Source organism: Oryctolagus cuniculus, chromosome 11 (assembly GCF_051225735.1).
Source record: "Oryctolagus cuniculus isolate XC-2025 breed Fujian yellow rabbit chromosome 11, ASM5122573v1, whole genome shotgun sequence".
In the NCBI taxonomy this organism is placed as follows: domain Eukaryota; kingdom Metazoa; phylum Chordata; class Mammalia; order Lagomorpha; family Leporidae; genus Oryctolagus; species Oryctolagus cuniculus.
In genome coordinates this window covers 55,415,620-55,442,908 of record NC_142877.1, presented here as the reverse complement: position 1 = coordinate 55,442,908, position 27,289 = coordinate 55,415,620, and the positions used below count along the sequence as shown (strand labels likewise).

General features: G+C 56.7%; 1 protein-coding gene across 2 annotated transcripts in view; it reads right to left on the bottom strand.

The window, feature by feature from the left end:
- Window positions 1-16,667, bottom strand: part of KRT7 (keratin 7) — a 38,034-nt gene extending 21,367 nt beyond the window's left edge. For both annotated transcript variants that reach the window (XM_089308395.1, XM_089308396.1), the window contains exon 1: window positions 16,505-16,667. In XM_089308395.1, the coding sequence (XP_089164521.1) occupies window positions 16,505-16,660 (156 nt within the window). In that variant the 5' untranslated portion in view covers window positions 16,661-16,667. The remainder of the gene's footprint in view (window positions 1-16,504) is intronic.
- Window positions 16,668-27,289: the final 10,622 nt, after the last annotated feature.

The following is a 27,289-nucleotide window of genomic DNA, read 5'->3' as shown; positions in this document are numbered from 1 at the left end:
AAAACTCCAGGGACATAGTATCTAGGCCTGGGAGATAGATTTTACTGAGATAAACATGCCTCAGGCAGGATACAAATATTTGTACTGTTTCCAGATGGGTGGAGGCAAAAACATCTCAGTCAGAAACTGCCCAAGTAGTGGTAAGATTTTACTTGCCAAGATTATTCCAATGTCCAAATTATTCCAAGATTATTCTGAAGTACAGATTGCCCCCTCCATTGCTGCAAATGATGGTCTTGCCTTCACTGCGTCCATAACTTAGTATTTCCTGGAAACCATATTAGGCCAAGTGGCCCCAGAGCTCTGGACAGACAGAACCCATGAATACAACCATCAAAAGTACTTTGTCAGACCAGTGCTGTGGCATAGCGGGTAAACCCGCCATCTGCAGTGCTAACATCCCATATGGACGCCGGTTCGAGTCCCAGCTGCTCCTCTTCTGATTCAGCTCTCTACTATGGCCTGGGAAAGCAACAGAAGACGGCCCATGTCATTGGGCCCCTGCACCTGCATGAGAGACCTGGAAAAAGCTCCTGGCTCCTGGCTTCGGATCATTGTAGCTCCTGCTGTTGTGGCCAACTGGGGAGTGAACCACTGGATGGGAGACTTCTCTCTCTCTCTCTCTCTTTCTCTCTCTCTCTCTCTGCTTCTCATTCTGTGTAACTCTGACTTTCAAATAAATAAATCTCAAAAAAAAAGTGCTTTTTCTAAATGAGTTTGAGAGACCGGCGTGGGGTGGACTTGGCTACTTCCCCTCACTCTGCTGAGGGCCAGGTGTTCTCCCGATAGAGAGGAATTCACTCCTTTTGAAATTGCAGTGGGAGACCTACTCCATGGTTGCCCAAGCTCAGAGGTGCAGAAAAGGGGGAGACCACGGATTACATTCTCTTAAAGTCTCCCCGATCTCCACCACAGGGCCAGGAGTCAGTCCATCCTCAGGCGCGCCCTGTGCTCTCACACCTGCTCCCTGTCGTCCGTTTTCCAGCCAGGAGACTCGGTTTGAATCAAAAAGTTCCAGAAGGAAGGGCTGCCTACAGCCTGGAGGGGACCTCATGCTGTCCTTTGACGACGATAACAGTGGGAAAGGGTGATCGGCATCCCCACGTGGATTTGCCCCTCCGGTCAAGCCTGCACCTGCAGAGTCTGGCATCGGGAGACTCAGAACGTACACCATCAACGTGGAGAGTCACAGAGCGCTCAAACCCCTCAACCCGAGACTGACTCGTACGTATGTCACGATGTGTGCAATTGTGGTCATTCATTCCCTCAGCCTCTGCCCGAGCAGCACAGCAACAAGGGACTATGATGTGAGTTTACGTGGCTTTCCCACCAGAATGGGGCTGTCCTCCCAAAGATCAGCTGCACATCCTATGGCCCCGGAACTCAAAGAAGCCCCGTCACTTTGTGGATTTGGTCCATCTCTTCCCATACAGGAGGGCTAGGAACCAAATCACCAACCCAGCCTCCTACTTGGCCCCACGGGGTTTTTAGCCTCTGCCCAGGAAACCCGGGCGAGGCCAGTTGTAATGCTGCCAGTGAATTCCTTTGCCCATTCTGGGACTGGGTGACTATGGCCACAGACTCATGGTTGGGCGGGAATGACACACAGACAATTCGTTTTTTAAGAGGGCAAACCAAGTATTTCTGTAAGTGAGGAGAGAGGTGCAATCCAGTTTTCAACCAAGTGACTCATCCTGATGATTCCATGAGGAGTACTGGCTGACCTGGGGCATTCAGATTCATAGCTCCTGGCATACCAGAGATCCTGGGTCCACATTCCACATACAACGATGATTTATTTCCCTGTGTTCAACAAGAAAAACCTGCTGGTCCATTTACTGACACCTGCATGGTTCCCCCCACACCAGGACCCATCCCAGACCCTGAGTTACTCTCTGAAACCCTTCCTCCCCCCTAGAGCTCCCAGGCTGTTCCCCATTCCCTGGGATCCACATCTCTCATCAACTACACCCAGCGCTCTCTAGCACAAGAGTGCTGGCTCTGTCTCTGAGCCAGGATGCCTTGTTACACAGGCATCGGAAGCCCTCACCAGATAGTAAGTTCCAGTACTCCACATTCCACCAGAGAACCCTCTCTACCCCTTGGATCCATCCAAAGGAATGCTTCTTGCATATTTTCATCTGATTATGACTTTCTTAACTCTCCTTACACTACTACTTGCATGCAAGAATATATTCTTTTTTTTTTTTAAGATTTATCTAGTGTATTTGAAAGTCTGAGTTACACAGAGAGAAAGAGAGAGAGAGAGAGAGAGAGAGAGGTCTTTCATCCGCCGGTTCACTCCCCAGTTGGCTGCAATTGCTGGAGCTGCGCCGATCCAAAGCCAGGAGCCAGGAGCTTCTTCTGGGTCTCCCACAATGGTACAGGGGCCCAAGGACTTGGGCCATCTTCTACTGCTTTACCAGGCTGTAACAGAGAGCTGGATCAGAAGTGGAGCAGCTGGGACTCAAACTGGTGCCCATATGGGATGCCAGCACTGTCATGGCGGCCTTACCAGCTATGCCACAGCGATCACCACCCCCCACCCCTAATAACTCATGATTTGCTTGCACAGCGGTTTTCACCCACTGTATTAAGATCCTTGCAGATGAAAAAGCTCTAGCCCCTTTCTTCTTTGTATTGGTGCGTGTGCTTGCTCAGGGGCATGCCTGTTCAGGTTGAGGGGGACCTACTTTCCAAGTCACCTCATGGACTAAATCGAGCAAAAAGAGCAGCCCCTCTCCTTGTCCCAATCCTGGAAGACTTGGAACTTGCTGGAACAGCTGCCCTCGTGCGAGGAAAAATCAGTCTTAGTCACTTAACCGTGGCCACTGACACGGACTTCGGTCACCCTCTGTACTCCATTGAACACCTTAACTACCAGACCAGTAGTGCCGTGGTGCTGCAAAATAGGAGGGGCTGGACCTAGGCGGCCTCTGTATCGCATTGGGAGGGGCTTGTTTCTATGCTAATCAGTCAGGAGTTATGACTGACTCCCTCCAAAAGGTAAAACAACATTTAAAAACTTGCTGCAAACAATGCCAAAATTCACAACCATGGTAGAGTCATATGTTTATTTGGAACCCATGGCTGATCGCCCTGGTAAATGGCTTTGTGGGGCCCTTTGTCATCCTCCTCCTCCTCTTCTTCCGCCTCCGCCTCCTCTGACTGATGGCAGGCCCCTGAATTCTTAACTGGTTACTACGTTTGGTTACTAAGTTTCATTGGATGCAGTATAGCTTCTGTTAAACTTACCGTAGGCACACCTGTGACTCTGCTGTAAATAACCTTCCTGATCAATGCGATGACGAGGCTGAATCAAAGATTTGATTATTGTCAACACACAACGGGGAGAATGAAGTGACACCCTGAGAGCAGGGACTCCATTTTAGAGACAGACAAGACTCCATCTAGGAAAAGCACCCCCACACATATACCATGAGCCTAAGACTAAGACAATGGTAACACACCACACCCTGCTGGGCAGAACTTGAACATCTCCCTGCAGAGTGGCTCCAGCTTAAAACAGATAGGTTGCTGGGGAGCAGGCGCTGTGGCACAGTAGGTTAATCCTCCGCCTGTGACTCTGACATCCCATATGGGCGCCAGTTCGACTCCTGGCTGCGTCTCTTCCAATTCAGCATCTCTGCTGATGGCCTGGGAAAGCAGTGGAAGATGGCCCAAGTCCTTGGGCCCCTGCGCCCACATGGGAGACTGGAAGAAGCTCCTGGCTCCTGGCTTAGGATTGGCCCAGCTGCAGCCATTGCAGCTAATTGGGGAGTGAACCAGCAGATGGTTGATCTCTCTTTCTCTCTCTGTCTCTCCCTCTCACTGTTTGTAACTCTACCTCTCAAATAAATTTTTTAAATCTTAAAAAAAAAAAAAAAAACAGGTAGGTTGCACCTAGGGTAATGTCTACATGGCAATTTGCATAAGTCCCACATATGATTTAGGTTGGTACCTGGACCAATGTCAAGACTGTAATTGATATTAGTTTCATATATGCTTTTGGTCAGCTCGGCCTTAGCACCCATGTCTTCCCTGCCCCCTCCTTGTGGCTTTTGCCATTATAAACCCTGTTGCTTGGAGCATGGGGTCGAGAGTTCTTTAGGGCACGAGCCTGCTCTCCACTGCCCGCAATAAAAGGGTTGCGACGTTTCTCAGTGGGTGGCGCTCCTCGCTCTGCACTCCCCCCAGCACAGCCCTTCCACGCGGGCACGAGGTCCACCTCTGATCTGACAGACTCCAGGAAGGAGACAACAGCCAAGCCAGTTTCTTGAACAGAGGCACAGAGTGTTAACTGGGAAAGTGACAGGGTGAAAACAGAACTTGAAGCTTCTGTCAGCAGAAGTGGCTCCATCACCAGGCCTGCTGGAACCCAGAGAAGCGGCTGGAGACAGAGATGAGGAAGAGGAGTCGGGGTGCTCAGCCTTTTTTTTTTTTTTTTTTTACAGGCAGAGTGGACAGTGAGAGAGAGAGACAGAGAGAAAGGTCTTCCTTTGCCATAGGTTCACCCTCCAATGGCTGCCGCAGCCGGCGCACCACGCTGATCCGATGGCAGGATCCAGGTACTTCTCCTGGTCTCCCATGGGGTGCAGGCCCAAGCACCTGGGCCATCCTCCACTGCACTCCCTGGCCACAGAAGAGAGCTGGCCTGGAAGAGGGGCAACCAGGACAGAATCCGGCGCCCCGACTGGGACTAGAACCCCGTTGTGCCGGCGCCGCAAGGCGGAGGATTAGCCTAGTGAGCTGCGGCGCCAGCCTGCTCAGCCTTTCTGCATAGCTGCCACTCCACTGCTCCGATGCCTGTGCGTGGGGGGCTGACTCTCCCGGGGGTGGGAGAGCCACCAGTGGATGCCAGGGAGAAGGTGCCACTGCAGCAAAGCTCACAGGTTCCAGGAGCAGACAGAAGCCCACGGACAGCAAACACCCAGCAGGCTCCCCCTGCTGCCGGGTCTCTGCAGGTCCCTGGGGCAGCCGGCTGGGAAAGCAGAGACATGAGTGACACAGAACAGAGTGGCTAAGTGTGGGTTTGGAGCTAAGAGACAGTAGCTGAATGAATAATAGCCACACCCCCCAGCTTGCAATCCCATCCGCTCCGGGTCACATTGTCCCCGAGCCGGCTGAACCAACCCACTGCCTTGGCGTCGACACCCAGTGTCACCCCTGGGCTTGCCATGGAGGGCTGCAGGACAGCCCCGAGACAGCTCAGAGGCAGCCCCTGGCTGTAGCTTTCTGATCCAACAGCACATTAAAACGACCAGTGCTTCCTCCGCGCCTGCCACACATCAGGTGCTCCTTGAATGTTTCCGCAATAAAATCAGACTTGCCTTCAAATGCATGCTGATTAGGGCAGGGTGCCTTTGGCCTACAAATGCCTCAATTTTTTTTTTTTTTTTTTAATGTCATTGTGACTTGAGTCTGGAATTTAAATAAGGATAGTCCTGCAGGGGAAAAAAAAATGATTTGGTGAAAAAAATCAAATCCGTGGAGATTTTCATCAGTGTGTTATTTATATAGCAGGAGCAAGTGAGCAAGAGAGAGAGAGAGAGCGAGAGAGAGAGAGCGAGAGAGAGAGAGAGGCTCCCTGGGCTCAGCCTCATTATCTCTAGTATCAGGAAGATGCCTACTTTGCAGGATTAGGTTAAGGATTAGGAAAAAGAGAGGACAAGCTACAGCAGCTGGCATGCACAGTACCAGGCATTTCACAAGCAGTGAGTGTTTTGATTGTCTCAAGTCAGCCTGCAGAATGGAAAGATGTGGCAACATCACACTTAGGCTTATGCTTAAAAAAAAATGTGCTGGCAGAAAAATCTGGAAGGAAACTCCCTTAAAGACCAAATAAGTGTTGTGGTCGAGGGGTCACAGGGCCGGTGACTCTTCCCTCTTGCTGTTTCCTAGGTTGCAGTGTAATAAAATACACCCAGGTTTGGTCTCTGTCCCCAGTCCCAACACAGCACACCAAATGCCCGGGAATTTCCTGGGGGAGACGACCCCTGTGGGCCCCTGAGTGGCTTCAGCGTGAGGACCCAGTGGCCACGATTCCATTCAGAGCTTGGAACTCTCAGCCTCGCCCTCATCCTGGAGGGCAGGGACCAGGGCCTGAATTCATCCCCATCACCCCCCACGAGGAGGCTTGAACCCTGGGGTCCCAGGAGCTGGGTGTGGTACCACTGGTTAAGCCATGCCTGCAACACCAGCATCCCACAGGGGTACTGGTTCAAGTCCCAGCTACTCCACTTCCAGTCCAGCTCCCTGCTGATGTGCATGGGAAAGCAGTGGAAGATGGTCTAAGGATTTGGGCTCCTCCAACCACGTGGGAGGCCCAGATGGAGTTCTAGGCTCTTAGTGCCATTGCTAATATTTGAGGAGTAAACCAACAAGTGGTGGATCTCTCTCTCTCTCTTTCTCTCTCTCTCTCTCTCTCTAACTCTGCCTTTCAAATACATAAATAAATCTTTAAAATAAAATAAAAGGAATTGAATTAAATTATAGGACACCCAGGAAACTGGACGATCACTCAATGTAGAAAACCCACACACCTGATGTCAAAGATATTGAGAGTGGAGCCGGCGCCACGGCTCACTAGGCTAATCCTCCGCCTTGCGGCGCCGGCACACCAGGTTCTAGTCCTGGTCGGGGCGCTGGATTCTGTCCTGGTTGCCCCTCTTCCAGGCCGGCCAGCTCTCTGCTGTGGCCAGGGAGTGCAGTGGAGGATGGCCCAAGTGCTTGGGCCCTGCACCCCATGGGAGACCAGGAGAAGCACCTGGCTCCTGCCATCGGATCAGCGCGATGTGCCGGCCGCAGCGCGCCAGCCGCAGCGGCCATTGGAGGGTGAACCAATGGAAAAGGAAGACTTTTCTCTCTGTTTCTCTCACTGTCCACTCTGCCTGTAAAAAAAAAAAAAAAAGATATTGAGCGTGGAGAAGCACTTTTCTTTTACAAGTATTCATCGCATGCGTTAGTACTTTAATAACGGTGAAATAGACAAGGATGCTTCAAAAAGTTGTGGGAAATAGAATGAAGAATAAGTTCATTTAGGTGCAATACAATTCTGAGATCCCTGCGTGGTTTCTTCATAATGTTTCTAATGAACTTTTGAAATATCCCTCATGTCATTTTTTTAAAAAGGTATATTTATTTATTTGAAAGGCAAAGTTACAAAGAGGCAGAGGCGGGGGGGGGTGGGGGGGAGAGGTCTCTATCCACTGATTCACTCCCCAAATGGCTATAACTGCTGGAGCTGCACCAATCCAGAGCCAGGAGCTTCTTCCGGGTCTCCCACATGGGTGTAGGGGCCCAAAGACTTGGGCCATCTTCTACTGCTTTCCTAGGCACATTAGCAGGGAGCTGGGTCAGAAGTGGAGGAGCCGGGACTCGAACCTGAACCCATACGGGATGCGGGCTCTGCAGGCAGCGGCTATACCTGCTACATCATGGCGCCAACCCCGTACATGATTTTGAAGGACAAGCCTTGAGCGCAACATCCCAAAGATCAGGAAGAATCTCACACATCAGTCAACAGGAAGTCCAAAATCCCGCCTGCCTGCCTGCCTGCCTCATTCAGGGCTCAAACTGTGAGACAGGGACCGGGAAGGGGGCACCCAGCCAGAGGCGGTCTTTGTCCCCATAGGGGGTGGAGGGGACACCTGTGCAAAGGGCAGTGGCTGCCAGGAGAGATTGGCCATCCACACAGGTACAAGTTAAGCCGCCACCTGCAGCACCAGCATCCCACATCAGAGCACTGGTTCGAGTCCCAGCTGCCCCACTTCAGATTCAACACCCTGCTAATGCACCTGGGAAAGCAGCAGAGGATGGCCCAAGGGCTTGGGCCCCTGACACCCACATGGAAGAACAGGGGGTAGTTTCTGGTTCTTGGCTTCAACCTGGCCCAGCCCTGGCCATTGTAACCATTTGGAGAGTGAACCAGCAGAGGAAAAATCTTTCTGTCTCAATCTTTCTCTCTCTGTATCACTCTGCCTTCCAAACAAATAAAATAAATTTTTAAAAAATAGGCAGGCAGAAATAGATTTTTTAAACACAGATTTAAATTGTGAACACAATTCTCTATAAACACGATACATTACACACACAAAGTTGCACACTTACACTGTATTCCCTAACCACCTCCATTAGTGAGTTTATTCCCTCTAAAATACCATTCAATCAATCAATCAATCAATCCAGTTGGCCTCAGCACTCAGGCGCCATACCTGCAGCTTTAGCCAACTGGGGAATCAGACATACTCAGAAAACTTCTGTATACCAAGCAGGTTTTTTTTCCCTTGTCTGTTTCCCTGGACAATAGAGTATCACACCTGTTTGCATAGTGTGGACAATGTATCAGGTGTACATTGTATCAGTCATCCAGAGGTGATTTAAAGCATACTGGAGTGTAGGCAGAGGCTCTATGCTACTCTATAGACAGGTCCTAGAACAATCCCCTGTGGATACCGAGGGATCCCCTTACAAGTCTCGCATTCACGTGTCCCACTCTCCTGAAACAGATTTTGAGGCCACGTGTTGAGGATGTGAAACTTGAAGGCAGCAGTATCCTTTTCCTGACTCCAGTCCAAGAGTCACTGACAAGAATCTCAAAAAACAATGCACAAAGGTGAGCGCAGATCTTGGCTTCTAAATACCACCTGCCCCAAGAGAAACTGAGGGTGAGCTGGTGCTTAGCCTAGCAGCTAAGATGCCCGTGTCTGCATCACAGTGCTTTGGGGTTCAATTCCTAGATCCAAATCCCGACTCCAGCTTCCTGCCCTTGCACACCCTGGCAGGCAGCAGCCATGGCTCAGAGGGCTCCCGCCAGCCGGGTGGGAGACCGGGATTGAGGTCCCAGCTCCCAGCTTCAGCCCCAGCCCAGCCCCCACTGGCCATTGTGGGCACTTGGGGACCGAACCAAAAGCAGATAGAAGTGTTCTCTTGCTCTCTCCCTCTCTCTCTCCCCCTGCCTCACTCTCTCTTTCTCTCCATCTCAAATAAATTTTTTAAGAAGAAACAAATGTTCCTTGGAGAGAGGGTCAATTCCTAGGGCTGAGCCAGGAAATTCTAGAAATTAGAAATTCTAGAAATTAGAAGTTCTAGAAATTAAGCGGTGCGGCAAGAATGCATCCCCCTGTCCCAGGCTGGGAGGATTTGAGCATGGGTATCAATAGGAAACTCCTTGGTCTACCTCAATACAAACATGTGTGTTAGAGAGGACATACAGAGAATGCCGACTAATAAACATAGCAATAATAATGGACTTGGCAACCGGCACTAACAATTAAGCCAGGAAGCATCAGCCATAGTGGAAGGAGTGGGAGGAGGAGGATCAGGACACTCAGAGAGTTTCAAAGGATCTCTCTCCACAGTGCCTTCACCTTACAAAGAGGAAAAGCGTAATTAGCAGGGGAGAAGCCTCTGAGACACCAGGTTTGTCCAGTGAGCAGAGTTGCCATCGGCGGCCGCTGGACAAGCTGAAACCATGCACTCCCTGGCAGGCGCCTAGCAAAACACACAGCATCACCCTACCAGAAATGCATGGCCAGAGCCAGTGAAACATCACACAAACCCAAACTGAGTGGCATTGGACAAAATAACTGGTCCATCCTCCTCAGTGGTCAGAGCCCAAGGGGCGGGCTCTGTGCATAGGGGCAAAAACACCACTTGGGACCTTCCCGCCACATAGCCAAATGCCTGGCTCAACTCTCCGCTCTGCTTCTGATTCCAGCTGCCCGCGAATGCCCACCCTGGGAAACAGCAGGCAGGGTGGTTCAAGGACTTGGGTCTCTGCCACCCAGGTGGGAGACCCAGATCGAGTACCAGGCTGCCGGCTTCAGCCTGGTCCAGCCTGGGCGTTGCGGGCATTTGGGAGAACCTAACAGACGGCACCTGGGGGCCACTCCAGAGGAAAGATGTGGCCGCCAAGTCAGTTCTGAACTGGATCGTTTTTGCTATAAGGAGTTTATTGGGACAGCTGATCAGACTGGAATGGGGGTCTGAGGATCAGACAGAAGCATAGAAGTAAATACCCGATTTTAATGGCTGTGCTGTGGTTACATGTGTAGAAAACACTCATTAAAGTGCGTGGGGCCATTGGCAACGTACTCTCCAATGGATCGGGGTTGGGAGGGAGGAGGTTCATTGTATTATTCTTACAACTTGTCCGTGAGCTAGAAACGCTTTCAAAAGGAAACTGAGAGTCCAGATCATTTATTTCAGCTGTGACCCAAAGCCCTGACTCTTCCTTTATCTCACCTAAAGCACGGGCAGCAGGCAGCTCGGGCAGCCAAACCTGTTCATCCCGGCTGCCAGGCGTGGGCCAGGCACACACGTCTCTGTCCAGGGCTTCAGCCCCGAGGCTGGGCAGGGGAGGGCTGCGTTGAGGCTCAGCGAGGAACCTCAGCAGAGAGCACTCAAGGAGTAGGTCGGCAGCATAATGCCTCTGTGGTTTGGGATAGCAGGAGACGCAAACCAGGGTTCTTCCCACACCCGAGGAAGAACCACAGGTTGGATGCTTTCCCTGGAATAGTTCTGCAAATGCCAGCAAGGAAAGAGACAAGAGAGGCCAGTGCTGTGGCGTAGAAGGTTAAGCCACAGCCTGTGACGCCAGCATCCCATATCAGCATTGGTTGGAGTCCCGGCTGCTCCACTTCCCATCCAGCTCCCTGCTAATGCACCTGGGAAAGCAGCACAAGATGGCCCAAGTGCTTGGGTCCCTGCCACCCATGTGGGAGACCCGAATGGAGTTCCAGGCTCCTGGCTTTGGCCTGGCCCAGCCATTGCAGACATTTGAGGAAGTAAACCAACAGATGACAGATCTCTCTTCCTCTCTCTCTCTCTGTGTGTGTGTGTGTGTGTGTGCATGTGTGTGTGTGTCTCCTCTCTCTCCCTGTTAATTGCCTCATTCTGCATATCTAGAGGACAAAGAGATAAGTCCTATTACCACACCACCTCCCTAGGCTGTGTTTTGGTGTTTAGTTGTGTATTGGTTTGTCACATGCTCACTAGAGCTCTAAGGCCACGAGTGTATGTGTAGATGTGCAGGTGTGCAGCCTCGTCCGACAGACAGGTGGGCCACCCTGAACCGCCAGGAGACAGCAGCAGGCTCTCACCCCTACGGAAGCAGCGGCTCCTAAGGCAGAAGAAGCCGGGCCCCAGGGACAGAGCGTGGCTTCCGTGCAGAGCCTGAGCCCAGCTCTGTCCGTTTTCCCCCTAAACGCTCCTGGTTTGCAGGAGTTAACAGAGCCTGCTTAGGGTCATCGAGCTGCCAAAATTTCCACCGCTGAGATGTTCACGCAGGCCTGGCAGGATCCCACAGGCCCCTGCATAAGGAGCCTGCGAGCTGGGCTCAGGAACTCAGCTGGGAGGGAGGGAGGGAGAGCAGCCCCACGCCGGGCCAGAGCTATGAAAGCAGTGCCTTCCTGGCCGCTCCACCTGGAAGTCACCTACGCATCCTGGAGCCCACGGCGGCTCCACCCCCACCTGCTCCCGAGACCCAGGTACGAGCGATGGGCTTCGTGCTACGGTGGCGGCCGGGAGCAAGTCTGCTCCTGCCTGAGTCCAGTCTCTGACCCCCGAGTGACCTCCCACCTCCCTGACCTGGGCCTGACTCATGCTTCCAGAATGGGAGCCGGAGGATTCCTGTTGCCAGGCGAAGCTGACTCAGGGCTGGTCCAGGGGCGGCTGTGGAAGGGGCTCAGGGCAGGGCAGCTCTCAGGGAGGTAACACCTGTCACTTCCTGAGCACCTACTATGCTCCAGGACCCAGGGCGGGCACCTGCTACCCTTTCTCAGCCAGGGGGGTAGGGCAGCCTGCCTCGCTGGCCGGGCAGGGGGTAGGGAGGCCTCTGGCCTGGCAGGGGGCATCAGCTTGGCTGCACGTTCTGAGAAAGGGAGAAGGGCGCCCCTGCTGTGCCCTGGACTCAGCCCTGCAGTGGGTGGGCAGGGGGAGGTGGCCTGGGCCACACGACCTCCTCCCTACATTCCTGTGGTTTCAAGTGCCTGGCTGACGTCAGGCCTGAGCGACGCGGGAGACTCGCTGTGTCTGGGGCCCGGCCAGGGGCTGAGACATTTCTTTAAAAGCTCATAAATCACTAAGTACTTCCTCTTCCAAGCCAGCTCTACCTGGGGCCTCAGAGGACACGTCTCTACAGGCCCACACAGCAACTCCCTTTGGCCTCCTTGCTTTTGGGTTAGCCCAGACCCTCGGCAGCAGAGGGGGAGGTGTGTGTGTGTGTGGGGGTGTCACATCACATGCATATGCAATGAAAACACGTGTGTCCTCAGCAGCCGAGCCCAGGCAGGCAGCCAGGCCCCCTGGGGCTCCCAGCGTGCACTGTGAGAACACGCCTGCCAACACCCAGCCCCTCACACACGAACCATCACACCACTCCACAGCTCCCGGCTGTCCCCAGGCACAGATGAGCTCACCCTTGGCGGGGCACCATGTTCCTCCACGCACCCACAACGGCATATGCCCGTGTCCCACTGCATGTACACACTTGCAGGTGTGCAAGGGCTGCACATCCACACACGTGCACACCTGTGTGCATGCACTGGACACTCACAAGGACCCAGGCAAGGACACCCAGCTAGCTGGCCACGCTCAAATCTCACACCCACCCTAGACTCACACATGCATGCAGGAACCACTTCCTACATGCGAGTGTCCACACAGCATGCACACCCTCGCACACACCCCTGGATGCATAGGTGGGAGCCTCTGGAAGCCAAGGGAAAGAACAGGAGCCCTGGGAGGGGACGGCAGGAAGCTGCTATCCCCAGCCTCACCTCTGGGGGCCGCTGTCAGGACCGTGGCCTAGCACTGTGCTCTGAAGTTGGCCTGGGGAGGCAGGCAGCACTGTGGGGCTGGCTGCCTGGAGGAAGAATGAGAGGGACCCGCCACTGGCCCTGGACTCCCGAAAGCTGTGGAGTGACTGCCCACCCAGGGCCTTGGAGCGGGGAGAATGCACAGCTGGAACTGAAAGACAGGGGACGGGGCGGGGGGAGATGGAAAGGGATGGAGGGAACTGGGGCCCCTCAAGGATCAAGCCAGGAGGGTGAGGGGTGATGGGCAGAGCCTCTGGGCGTGGGGAGGCACCACTGCACCCCCTATCCTCCAACCCCTGCGCAGGCACAGACAAGCCCAGGGCTCCCTTCCTGGGGGCCCAACAGGCTGGGTTCCCCCAGTCTGCATGCTCAGAAGGCAGCACCTTTGCCAGAGCGGGGACCCCCTCGGGTGGGTGGGGTCTCGCTTTGTCCTCTCCTGGGCCTGCAGGACCTGACCCCTACCTCGCCCCCAACTTGCAGTGAGCCCCGCCTGGTTGGCGACAGAGCACCGACAAAAAGCCTTGGGTCCTATGACCTCACCTACATAACAGTAAACAGGTCCCCCTTTCTCTGCCCTGCTGACACAGCCCCGCCCCGCCTTGGCCACCCCTCGCTAGCTGGAGTCCACCATCAGCCTGAGCTCTCCCCCACTCCTCCCAAGCTCTCCCCCAACTCAGCGGCTCAGGCTCAGGGTCCAGCCTCAGCCTCAGCCCCAGCCCCAGCCCCAGCCCAAACCCCTCCCAGCTAATGCTGTGATCTCGCGAGAACTTCAGAACTAGCCCCAAGCTCTCTCTCTATCCCAACAGCCCTGCTTTAGCTCAGACCCCCAAGCCCCTTCCCACCACTTTGTACTATATAAACCACTGGCGTGCAAGGGAAGGTTTTCTCTCTCTCTCTCTCTCTCTCTCTCTCTCTCTCTCTCCCTCCCTCCCTCCCCCCCTCCCTCCCTCCCTCCCTCTCCCATGCGTTCACCTGGGAATAAATAAGTAAACCTGGTCTGGCTGTGGCTTCCTGCTTCGTCTCTTCTTTCCTGACCTGAGCCACGCTCTGTCTCAGCACCCTGGCCAGCCAGCCTCCTGCCTGCCACCCACAAGGGGACAGTGTCCAGCGAGACCCAGGCGGCCCATCCAGGAGCCCTGGCAGGGCAGGTCCCAGGGAGGGGTGGGGAGTGGGCCCTCCTGCCCCCACTGGCCCAGCAGGTCCCCCGGGGTGCAGAGGAAGCTGGGAAGCCAAGGCTGGGCCTCAGACTCCCCTTGTTGCCTGAGTCCCTTCTGGTTCACTCCAAATAAATGCAAAAACTCGGAGATGTTTGCAGGTCACAAAGTCCCAGAGAAAGGAAGCCTTGAACCCAAAATCCTGGGCTTGGGCTCTTTGCCACGGGCACCCTGTCAGGCCTCCCCTGTCCCCTCCTGCCCCTCTGAGGCACACCCAAAGCCCACTTAGGCCACACTGGGCAGGGTGGGTGCTGCTGGGCAGTGGCTCCACCTCTCCCAGGTCTCAGAGCCCAGCCAGCAGTGCAGAGACTGTTCCCTGACCAATGCTGAGGGGCAGGGTGAAAGGGACCGCCCTCTCCCTTTTTCAAACGGGAACACAGGCTTGAAGAGGCGGCCTCTTGTCCGAGCACCTGTGGACCAGCCTTTGGGGCCAAAAGGTAGGAGCCGGATGAGCCACAACCGTGGCTCCAGCCCTCTGCCTCCACCTCCCCCCACCCCATCAGAACCCAGCTCAGCCACTGCCCGGGTCCCACACCTCCCTGGGCCCCCCATCTCCCACCCAGTGGGGGTGTCCCATGTTCAACCCTGCACCCCCACCCCACAGGCGCAGCTCAGCCTGTCTGCCTCAGACCCGATGCCCACTCCGGGGGCATCCATACCCTGGTCTCCCCAGGAGCATGCCACGTCCCTCCTCCCAAACCCAAAAGCAGGCTGCCCCACCCTTCCTCGGCATTCAGTACTCCTGTGTACCTCCCTGGCTTCACCTCCAGCCGCCGCCCCCTCCCCCAATACCCCCCAAGGACCCTCCAAACCATAGCTGCTTCCTGGTGCCTGGCTCAGCCTGCAGGGCTCAGCCCACATTCTGGAGGACCCAGCACACCCCTTGGAATCCCATAGCCCCCTGGAATGCCCCCCTCCCCCAAGACTGCTGCAAAGCATAACCCTTCTGCAGGCAGGGACCCAGCTGCACACCTGCAGTACCTCGTAGGTGTTTTCCGAAGGGTGTCTAATAATTATTAGACTCTACTTATTTCCTGTTGGTGTGTGCCTTGCTCTGCTCCCTCCCCCCAGGAGGTTCACGGGCAGTGGTGAGCCCACTGCAGGCTGCGGGCCCCAAGGACCACGCCCTGGGAGGTTGGTTGTGCAGCCCCGCAGGAGACTTGGGGGCACACCCTGTGAACCCCGAGCTCCTTAAGCCCCTGGAATTTTTGCAAGGCCAATGGGTGGCCTGGGTGGCCCGAGGCACCCCACCCCTGCCTGCCTGCAGATCCCAGGGCCTCTGCAGAGCCGCCCAGGGCCCCCCCTCCAAGGATGATGTCATCCTGTCTCGGCAGCTGCCAGCGGGTGTATGTGATACCTGCCCTGGGGAAGCTTCAAGGCTGGGACGTGAGGAATGAGCATGACTCCCAGGGCCCCGAGAGTCCCAGACAGGAAGCCAGGCCGGGATGCAGGCGGACCGCATGGTGCGGTGACACTGGCATGGGGAATGGCCACTCCTCCTTAAACACTTATTAAGCATGAGACTCCAAGCCAAGCCGTTTGTCTCTGCCGTAACTCTGCAGGGCAGATTAGAGAAGGGGTTCCGGGCCACAGCTGGGGTTCAACCCCAGACCCACGCCCCTTTCCACCCCGTTCCACAGCCCCCCAAACTCTCCAAATGGGCCCCCCTTGCACTCAGCATGACCCCTCCTCTCTGAGGCTCCCCCCTTGCCCTCCCATTCCCCGTCAGCCCCACCCACCTCTGCCACACCCCCATGTTAGCCTGGCCGCCTGTGAGCAGATGCCTGCCCCATTGTACAGATGTGAAGACTGAGGATTAAGGACGGAAAGAAGCTAGCCCAAGGTCATGCAGCTGGGAAGCAACCGAGCCTGGTTAGAACCCAGGTTATTAGAGCATCAAGCAATAAAGCAATAAAGCTACAGACAATTAGGGAATGGTATTAGCAGGACAGGCTGCTGAGGGTGCCCAAAAGTTCCATGGCCAGGGAGGCGGGGCCTTGAGAAATGGGCGGGGCCTGGATGGGGGGGCTGGCCAAAATCAGGGGGGTGGTATAAATTGGCGAAAATTGCTTGGGGGGAGTGGGCAGGACGCAAAGGACCCAGCTGTGCCCCCCTAAACTTGCTGTGTGACCCTGGAGAAGTCTCTTCCCTCTCTCAGGGACACCTGTATATAAATGAAGATGAGGTGAGGCTGGATGGTTTTGGGGTCCCACATCTCCTCAGGGATCTGTGTGTGTTGCCGTAGGACCTTGAATCCCAAACACACACCCGAGCCTGCACAAAGACCCCCCACCTTGGGCCAACTCCCCTCCCCCACCCATCTCCTACCCACCACCAAGGTCCCGGCCCTTGGAGCTGCTTTCCCTGACCAGGTAACAGGCACTGCCCTGCTGATGGTGGGCACCCAGGAAGGGGGGACACCTTGCTGCCGTTCTGACTCAAGAGATGCCCGACAGAAACTAGCCCGCCCACCTGTGCGGGGCTGACTCCCCCGCTCCGGAGCCACTGGTCCACCTTTCCTGCAGGCTGGAGTCTGAGGCGGAGGAGGCTGAACTGGCTGGTTGGAGGAGCCACCTCCCTGGGACCGGGAGGGAGATTACAGAGGCGCCGGGCCCAAGACTGCGCCATGCACCTGCCACAGCTGCAGGGAGATGGGCGGGTCCGCCAGCTCACCCCGCCCCATGACCTCATGGCTGCCTTTGCCAAATCTGGCTTGGGGAGCAGGTGCTGACAGCAAGGCTTGGGCACGAAGCCCGAGGAGCAAAAGGCGGGAAGGCTTCTGGGAGCTGACGACAGAGCCGTCCCCATGGGATGTGACGTCCCTCTGGCCAGTGACCCACCAGCTCTGCTCCTCTCCTCAGGCCTCTAAGAGCTCCGCTCGCACCCCTGCCGACCACCGGTGAGGGTAGTGGAGGCTCCTCTCCTCTCCTGGGACCGCCACTCCTTGGCTTCTCTCTCTCTGCTGCCCCTGTTAAAGCACAGATGGTTTTCTGGGTGGGGACCATGGGGCTGCTGCAGGTTCGCATCTAAGTGGCAGTCATCAGAGATGATGAGCCCCCCACACACACACGCCTCTGTCCCAGTGTCAGGACAACCCCAGCCCCATGGGTCTCTCATGCCTGGACACCCGACTTCTTCCCCAGCCAACCCCTGCAGACCCCACCCCAAACAGTCCCCTCCACCCACCCCCAAATCCACCCCTGAGATGGAGACTCCTCCATCAAGCCTGGCTGGGCAGGCTGCAGCTCCCCACCCGACACGGGGACACCTGGTTGGCAACCCAGAGGCCAGGAGTCACCTCCATCCTCCTGGTCCATCAGGGCCTCCCCCTGCCCTGACAGACAAAGGCCTCAGCATGGCTGCCCCCAGAGGATGCCCCGGGCTCACAGCACAGCTTCCTGCCTGCGTCTCCCTCTCCCCACCTGGGAGCTGGGCCTGGGCCCTCACCCTTCCAGCTTCCCGGTCCTGCCCATTGTTCCTGCAGGGGACCCAGGGCTCTGCTTGTCTCTTCCTCCCCAGTCACCATCCAGTGCCTGTGTCCGAGGTGCACCTGCTGCTTCCTCCAGGGACCACAGCCTAGGATGTGCCCCTCTCCCCTGCCCTCCAGGGAACTCCCAGAAATCTAGACAGTGCCTCTGCCTTGTACCCTAGACCCCCCCACACACGCATGCACACACTTGCACACTACCCTCCCAACTCCACACCAAACCTCCATGGTGCGCTCTGCATAGAAAGGGAGTAAGCAAAGTTCCCCTCCAACTGAGGACACTGTCCCCAGCCCAGCCCCCTGCTCCCCCCCCCCCAACAGCAGAGCGCACAGACTAACAGGGGGCATCCTGGCCCTCTGGGGAGGGGTCAGCTGGCCTCATTAACATTCCCACTCCGCCTTGCACAACCCCTCTCAGCCCCACCTCGGGAGAGCCACACCCACCCGGCATCCCCCAGAGAAGACACTGTAATGGACCACAGGCCAGCACTGGACCAGAATTCTTGGACAGGAGGGCCACACCACACGTCCATGTCAGTTTCCAAGGGCGCCAAGTGGGCTGGGCAGGCGTGTGGCTGGTCAGTCCCCACCCAAGGGTGCAGGTTGCTGAGCTGGGTAGCTGGGGTGGGGCCACCGGGGCCTGGCTGCTTCTAGAACAGTGGTGCCAGGATGCCAGCCCCCACCCCAAGGACAGCCTTGTCCCTCCCCCACCCGCGTCACACTTCCCTGCTCTCAGAAGCTGACTCGCGGCCCCTCGGCACACGGACCCAGGGTTGTCGGCGGCTTTGCCTTTGGCCTTGTCTATGTGCTGCTCTGCACACGCTCTCCCAGGGCTACACCTTCCCCCAGCGTGGCTCCTGTGAGAGGCCCCAGCGTTAATCAGGCCCACGTTGTCAGAGGATTAGTCCCTGCCTTGGGGAGTGCCCAGAGAGACTCTGGAATCTGAGGGCGCTCCCCTCTCGATGCGATTTTTTCCTCTTGATAACCAAGCGATCCCGCTGATGAAATTGCCCACAATAAGCAGTTTCTGTTAGTGTCTGGGTTCCTGCTTTGGTTGCCAGGAGGCCCCAGATCAGGTCACACTGGGGCAAGGCATCTCTGGGGAATCCCTGGACGAGGCCAGCTACTCCTCCCAGGGAAGTTACTCCCGCCGGTCCATTGCAGACCCGTCCGGCACCAGCAGGCGGGTGCTGTTGCTGCATCTCCCAGCAGCACACGCAGAGGCTGCAGCAGGCTGTGGGGTTAGAGTGACCTGGGAGTGAATTCCCCGTTCTAGCACTGTCTGTCCCGGCTCCCTGAGTTGAAGCGCTCTGTGCCCCAAGCTCACTGCCTGGAAAATGAGCGCAAGAGCAGGAAGCTTTGAAGAGGAGAACAGAGACTGGGGTGGGCACCAGTCAGCTTGTGCTGTGCCTGGCAAAGTGCAGACTTCGCTGCCAGGGACCACCGCAGGCTCTGGGGGAGGGAAGGGGCAAAGAGCCTGTCCCTGGGCAGCCGGGCTGGGATTTCCTCAGAGCTCCCCCTACTGGTCAGCTTTTATGGAAAACTTTTTTTTTTTTTTTTTAAGATTTATTTATTGGAAAGACAGAGTGACAGAGACAGAGATAGAAAGAGGTCTTCCATCTGATGGTTCACTCCCCAAATAGCTTCAACAGCCAGGACTGGGCCAAGCCAAAGCCAGGGCCCAAGAATTCCACCCTGGCCTCCCATATGGTTGGCAGGGGCCCAGCACTTGGGCCATCCTCAGCAGCCTTCCCAGGTGCGGTAGCAGGGAGCTGGATCAGAAGCTGGGTGGCCAGCACTCCAACTGGCCCTCCAATATGGAATGCCGGTGTCACAAGCGGCGGGCTTAATCTGCTGTGCCATGCCAGCCTCCCTTTTATTTTCAAATATTTGTTTAATTATTTGAAAGACAGAGTAACAGAGAGACACCTCTATCATCCACTGGTTCACTCCCCCAAATGCCTGCCACAGCTGGGACTAGGCCAGGCCAAAGCCAGGGGCCCAAAAGTCCATCCTGGTCTCCCACATGGGTGGCAGGGACCTAAGCACTTGGGCCATCCTCCTCTGGGGTGAATTAGCAGGAAGCTGGATCAGAGCAGTGTAGCTGGGACTCGAACCAGCACTCCAGTAGGAGACGCAGGTGGCCCAAGAGAGAGATAAACCCTGAGCACTACATCCAGGATCATGGGCCAGCTTGCCTTAGCCCTGAAGCTAGCCCAGGGCCACAAGCTGGAGGGGCAGTGTGCCTGCGCACCTGCCCACAAGCCACTCCTGGAGGTCAAGCTTGAACCTGAACAAGGCCAAGGGCGAGAGGAGGCTTCCCGAGGACTCCTGGAGAAGACAGGGCTGTGCCTCCAGCTGCATCAACTACTCCCAGCATAGCACACAGGGGTTCTCAGGGCAGGTTCTCAGTGGAGCAGAGGAGGCAAGACCGGGGAGTCCCCACAGCCCCGCCTCTGCAGAGACTGTGGTGGGTGGGAGGGGGGTGGTCTCTGGCTTTTAGGAAGAAACCCACTGCACAGAGCCCACAGATGCAGCCTTCATCGCACAGCACAAAGAAATGCACTCACGTGGCTTTCTGCTGTGCGTGATGGGGGCAGCCACAGCCACCAATCAGCAAGTAGGAGGGTGCAGGGGACACGAGGCAGCAGGCAGGACAGCTGGTGCATTCTCCCCACCCCCCTTACTGAGATGCTCAAGGAAGACTTGGTGGGGAATGTGCCGCGGGCTGCCCGCGCGCCCACCTGCCTGCATCGGGCCCTTTGCATGCCTTCCCGCCAGTCCTCGCACCAGCACGCAGGCTCTTAGGAGATGTGCTGGGGCCGGTGCTGTGGCGTAGCAGGTAAAGCCGCCACCTGCAGTGCCGGCATCCCTTATGGGCACCAGTTTGAGTCCCGTCCGCTCCACTTCCCATCCAGCTCTCTGCTGTGGCCTGGGATAGCAGTGGAAGATGGTCCAAGTCCTTGGGCCCCTGCACCTGTGTGGGAGACCCTGAGGAAAATCCTGGCTCCTGGCTTCAAATTGGCAGAGCTCCAGCCATTGCGGCCAACTGGGGAGTGAACCAGCAGAAGGAAGGCCTCTCTCCCTCTCTGCCTCTCCTTTTCTCTCTGTGCAACTCTGACTTTCAAATAAATAGATCTTTTAAGAGAGAGAGAGCACGCACGTGAGAGAGAGCCATGTGGTGTGCTTGTTTCGTGTGTGGCTCCACTCTGAGTGTCCTCTACACGTCGCTCACGGAGTAGCCAGAGCCTGAGGAAGGCTCAGGGGTGGCTTGCTCAGGCTCCCCCAGCTGCAAGCAGGTGCAGGCGGAGTCCTTGGCTTCTCTGCCCGTCTCGCAACACTCACACATCCACAGGGCTGAAGCGGGTCCAAGCCATGGTGGGGTCACAGAAGGGAGGCAGCACCCCCTCCTCAGCTCCTTCAAAATCCAGACGGCTGTTTTAATCAAACCAAATGTGGATGGATGGATAAATGAGATGTCTAATAGGGGGCTTACCCTGGACCCTGTGTCCTTGGAGCTTGAGATCCCCTTGCTCCAGAGAGTGACCCCAGACCAGAGCCCCAGGAGCCTGATCAGAGAGGCCTGGGTCTCCATTCAGAGCAAGAGGGGTCTGCATGGGACAAGGCAGACCCCCGCCCATGGGGCTGATGCAGGCCTGGCTGCCAGGGTCCCCAGGCCGCTGGAGGGGAGAGGAAGCAGAGAGCATCCTCAGTCACCCAGCCCCACCACAGAGCAGGGGGCAGGGCCAGACCCAGCAATGCCGTCAGCAGCTGAAATTCCCAGCCCACGCGGCACCCCAGGCTTGTGCCCCGCCCCCACTAACACCCCAGCAGGAAATGTGTTGAGCTCGTCAACATCTCTCTGGCCACAGGGTCGGGGCTCCCGTGGCTCTGAAATGATGGGGCCGGGGCCGGGTCATTAGGCAGGGACACTGTCATTACCACAGGTGATGCCACCACACGCAGACAATGGCAAACAGTCATTAGTGGCTGTGTCACAGGGTGAGGCGTTGCCGGCCGGCGGCCCGGGGGAGGACAGATATGCACCGGCACACTCACACTGGCACAGGGGTCCTGGCACACGTCTACACACAGGGGACAGGGAAACGCACCTGTGTGCATGGAGGTGTGAGTGGAAGATCCACACGTGGCCACACCCTGGCTCACAGACTTACAAATGCACGTGTCCACACAGCACACACACACACATGCTCACACACAGTAACACGGCACACATGCATGGTCACATACACAGTAACTCAGCAACATACACATGCAGATACAGTAACATGGTACACGTGTGCATGTTCACACACAGTAACATAGCACACAGATGCATGTTCATATATACAGTAGCATAACGCGTGTGTGCTTGTCCACACACAGTAACACACACACACATGTTCACACACATTAACACAGCACAGATGTACATATTCACACACAATAACATGGCACACATGCTCATGTTCACACACAGTAACAGCACACACATGTCCACACAGTAACACAGTACTGTGTGCATGTTCACACACATAGTAACTCAGCACATACATATTCACACAGAATAATGCATCACACGTGTGCATGTTCACACACAGTAACACAGCACGCATGTACATATTCACACACAGTAATAGTACACACACGTCTACACACAGCAACTCAGCACACATGCACATGCTCACACACAGTAACAGAACACATATGCATATTCACACACACAGTAATATGGCACACACACAAGTTCACACACAGTAATAGCACACATGTGTGTGCTCACACTCGCACACAGTAACAGTACACACACATGTTCACACACTTACACAAGCAACAGCACACACACACATGTCCACACACAGCAACACAGCACACACGTGTCCACACACAGCAACATAGCACATACATACATGTCCACACACCGTAACACAGCACACGCACACTGTCCACACACAGTAACACAGCACACACACACGTTTGTCCCCACAGCACACGTGTGGCTGAACAGGTTTGTTGTCCAGCAACATCCCCGGGACTCAAGATCCCCCATGCCCCAGAGGGGCAGGGCCCTTGGATTGTCCCCAGACCAGGCCCCCAGACTCACAGGCCCCTCCCCATGCTCTGAGACAACCACACAGACCCTCAGACCTCCCGCCTTGCCCCCACACCCCTTCTTCACTCAGCAAGGAGAAACCAGAAACCAAGTGCAGCAAGGAAGCGGCCTGGCTGTGTCAGGTTCAAGGCCGCAGCCCCACAACACCCCGACCCCGCACCCCAACTTGAACCCCAAAATGGACCTCTGTAGGCATGTTCCTGAGAGGCCCCCACAGGATGGGGGAAGCAGGCGGGGGAGGCTGGGGATGAGAGGAGGAAGGAGAGGAAGAAGAGGGGAGGTAAGCCCCAGGTTCTGCCCAAGCCTGCGCCTTCGCCCTGCCTCCTCAGCATGGCCGCTCCACCTGTGGGGCCCGAGTCTCTCTGGAAAGTGCGCCGGCTGGAGCAGAGGCTGACTCCCCACTCCCTGGCTGGGCGCCTCGGTTCCCGTGGACCCCACTGCCTGTTCTTCCCACTCCAACCTGTATGGTGCGGAGGCCCAGAGTGGGTCTGCTGGCTGCGTCCTGTGGAGGCTCCAGGGGTGGCCCCATCTCCTGGCCTTCTCTGCCACATACCGGGGGCTCCCCAACCCTCTGCCAGGGCAGCCATGCCAGGGGGTCTTCCTCCCCCCACCCCTGTCTTCCACCTTCAAAGCACCTCCACTGGGCCTAGAGGGAGTTCCGGGACAACCCTCTGGCTCAGGGCCCCTAACTCACATCGGCCAAGCCCCCTTTTGCTGCATTGGGTAACAAACCCACAGGTTCTGGGACTTGGGACAGAGCCATCTCTGGAGGAGAGGGGCTCATTACTCTGCTTCCCACTTGGCCAAGTCACCCAAGGGGTCACAGGGATTTAGGAAGCACCGCACCCACACCGAGGACAGCCCGGCCAGCAGCGCTGAGAACACCTGTGGCCCACATGCAGCGGCATACAAGGAGGGAGGGGCTCTGTGTGGGCCTGGGTGGGGGCAGGGAGGCCTGGGAGGGGTGCAGGTGTCTGTGGGGCTCCCTGGATCTGTGGTGAGGGGAGCTGCCCTGCCACTGAGGGCACCCACACCTTCGTGACCCGGGACTCAGGGCAGGGCAGGGTGCAGATGCCGCTCCTGTTTGCTTCCGTGCCTTCCTCTCCCGCATCTGCTGCCATCTGTCAGGAGCCCCAGAGCAGCCTGCTATTAGCCTGGTAAGTGCAGATTGTGGGACGATGACCCAGGAAGATACACCCCACATAGAGGAACAGCCGCTGGAAAACACTCATTAATCCCCAGTCTCACCCAGCTCTGTTTGTCCATCTGTGCAGCCCGGGGCACCTGGGAAAGGAGCTGAGGTTGACAGATTCCCACTGGCCACTTCTGCTCTGCCTGGCACCGTAGGCCAGGGACACTGCCCTACACCTGCACCCCCCCACCAGCTTCCTCCAGAGTCTCAGAGCTGAGCTCCTGCACTCAGATCCCAGACAGCACAGGAAGTCCAGGCTGCGATCCACGTTAAGAACTAGGAGATCAGGGGCCGCTCTGTGAAGCCTGGGCTGCCTGGTGGTCACCGGACTCAGCACTCAGGCAGGTCTGGCCGCCGGTGTGGGTTCCTGGGACACAAGCTCGCATCTCCCCAAGTTGGCCTCAGGCTGATTGGGCGGGGGGACAGCTGTCTGGGACATTGCCTCCATCTCACCTCAGGAAATAGAGCATGGGGAGGGAGAAGACACAGCTGCCTGCACATAGAAGGTCCCCAACAAATAGATGATTAATGCAGAGTGTTCACCCCCTGCACTACTGCTGTGGGCTGAGCATCATGTTGGGTGCTGGGAACCACCCACCACCCCAGGCAGCTGATCCCCAACCCCGGGGGCCCCCAGACAAGCGGGCTATCCCTGCGTGGCTGCAGCATCCCAGGGCTGGCTGGCCCGTGTCTGCTGGAAATGTGCCCAGCGCCACCCTTGCAAGGCAAGGCAGGGAGCAGACGGCGGTTTCGGTCTATTATCGGGCCAGATAAAGGCAGAAAACTGGAGCTCAGAGGCCCGAGCAGGCTCACAAACAAGCATCTCCCCGTGCCCCACCACTCCCTGGGCTCCACTCAGCTGCCCGGCCTTGCAGCGCCTCTTTGTTCCTCTTTGAAAGCAGCCCCAGGGAGGGGGACGCCTTTTCAACAGCTGTGTGCACTGCCCAGAAAGAAGTGCAGGGCGGCAAGACTGGAACCAGCTGGGCAGGGGCTGGCTGGAGAGAGGTTCCGGGGCTCGGAGGCAGAGGAGACCCGGGATTGGGGAGGGTGAACAGCTCAGCCCCACCCCGCCTTAGCATCTCTGCACCTGCCCCACTGCTCACCAGCAGAGACCCAGGGACTTGCCCTGAGTGAGTGCCCAAACAGCAGGGGTGGATGCGGTCACCTGGATTCCAAGCATGGGGTGGGGGAGTGCAGCTGGGAGAGGAGAAACAGGGTTCCCCGACTCTCCAATGAGGGGAGAGAAGAAACAGCCCTTGCCCAAGTGAGCCCGAAATGCAAGGGCTGCCTAACAGGGCCCAAGGTATACTAACTCTGCAACTATGTATCGCACACCTGCTGGGTGCCAGTGGTGATAGAACAGTGAAGGAATTCACGTCCCACGTCCCGGGGGTTGGCGTCGCGGCTCAAGGGGTCAAGATGCTGCTTGTGACACCGGCATCCTGTGTCATAGAGCTCATTCGAGTGCTGGCTGCTCCACTTCCAATCCAGCTCCTGGCTAATGCGTCTGGGAAGGCAACGGACAATAGCCCACGTCCTTGGGCCCCTGACACCCACATGGGAGACCCAGATGGAGTTCCTGGCTCCTGGCTTCTGCCCAGTCCAGCCCTGGCTGATGCAGCCATTTGGGGAATGAACCAGTAGATGGTTCACTTTCTCTTTCCCCACTTCTCTGTCGCTCTGCCTTTCAAATCAATCAATCAATCAATCTTTAAAACACACACACACACACACACACACACACAGCATCCCAGGCATCATGAGGCTGCTTTTGAGAGCTCCCTGCTAGGAGTAAGGGGCTCCCTTCGTGCAGGGAGGGTCAGGGCCAAGGCTCAGAGGCAGACGGGAGGGAGAGGAAGCGCAAGCGCTTGGCGCCTGAGCCATGAGGGTGTTTGGGGCCTGGCCTGGCCTCCTGGGAAGGGAGCGGAGGAGAAGACGTGGAGTTCCCAGGGCACCCCGGCAGCCCTGCTGTCCCCAGCCCTCCCCGGCAGGCGTGGGGCGGCGGGAGGAAGGCGCCCGCCAGTTTCCCTGTGTGCAATCCTTCTTCCTGTTCCTCTCCACCCAGAAGCAGCCCGGGCGGCTGTGCTGAAAGTCAGTGGGTGTGAACCCAGCACCCACGCGGCTCGGCAGGGGCTGGCGCTCCCGGGGAACTCAGACTTGGAGAAACCTCCCTGCCCGCAGCCCACTCTTGGGGCTATCTGTCCCATAGTCCCTGCCCAGCCCCTGGGGCACCTGTGACTAAACTCTGGGCCTGGTGGGGAGGGGGGAGCCTCTGGCAACCTGGGGAGTCTTCCACTGCTTCTTCTGTTGCAGGGGGACCCCAGTGTTCTCGGCCATCCAAGGGGTTCACCATGACAGGAAAGCAGAAGCTGCAGGCGTAGAATGCAAGTCTCGGAGATGGCCGGCGGGGCTCACTGGATACCCCAGGGGGACCCAGTGTCAACCCAGGACTCAGCCTGGTGAGGGGACACCCACGCCCTGTGAGCCAGAGTCTCTCCCTGCCACACCCAGAGCTCTCCAAGTGGGACCGGCACTGTGGCATAGCGAGAAAGCCCCCTGCAGTGCCGGCATCCCATATGGGCACTGGTTAGAGTCCTGGATGCTCCACTTCCAATCCAGCTCTCTGCTATGGCCTGGGAAAGCAATGGAGGATGGGCCAAGTCCTTAGGCCGCTGCACCCGCATGGGAGACCCCAAAGAACCTCCTGGCTCCTGGCTTTGGACCAGCACAGCTCCGGCCATTGTGGCCATTTAAGGAGTGAATAAGCAGATGGGAGACCTCTCACTCTCTCTCGCTCTCACACTCTCGCTCTCTCTCTCTCTCCCCCTCTCTTTCTGCCTCTACTTCTCTGTAACTCTGCCTTTCAAATAAATAAATAAATACATCCTTAAAAAAATAAAAATCTCTCCACATGTCCTGTGTCGCAATGCAACGTAACAGGCGCATGTGCGGAAGGGTGGTCTCTTGCTCATTCCAGAAGCATGTCATCACCAGGCACCTACTATGCACCAGGCATGGGACACCCACAAGACCTGTGCACCCAGATATTCTAATGGAAGCAGACACAAGCAAACAGGTAAACAACCAACAATAAATAATTACAAATTGGACTAAGTGCTCGGAGATGGGAAAGTGTAATTAACCCGGGCTTCCTCTCGCCAGCCCCAGAGGCCTGGCCTCATTACAGAACACCTGCACCTGCCCGTCACACCGGAAGCCAGGTCCCTAGGGACTGACTTTGCTGAACCAAACTGGGGGTGGGGGCACAAAAGCAATGATCATCCAGCCCAGAGAGGTCAAGCACTTGGCCTCCAGCTGCCCAGCTGGGAAGTGGCAGAGCCCCAGCACAGGAAGCAGGTCTTCTAACGTGATGGGTGTCTCCGTGGTTCTGGGAGACGCGGTGGCCGGGCAGCGACTGTAGAGAGAAGAAGTGGAGCGTGAAGAGGGGGCCCAGAGCAGGAGAAG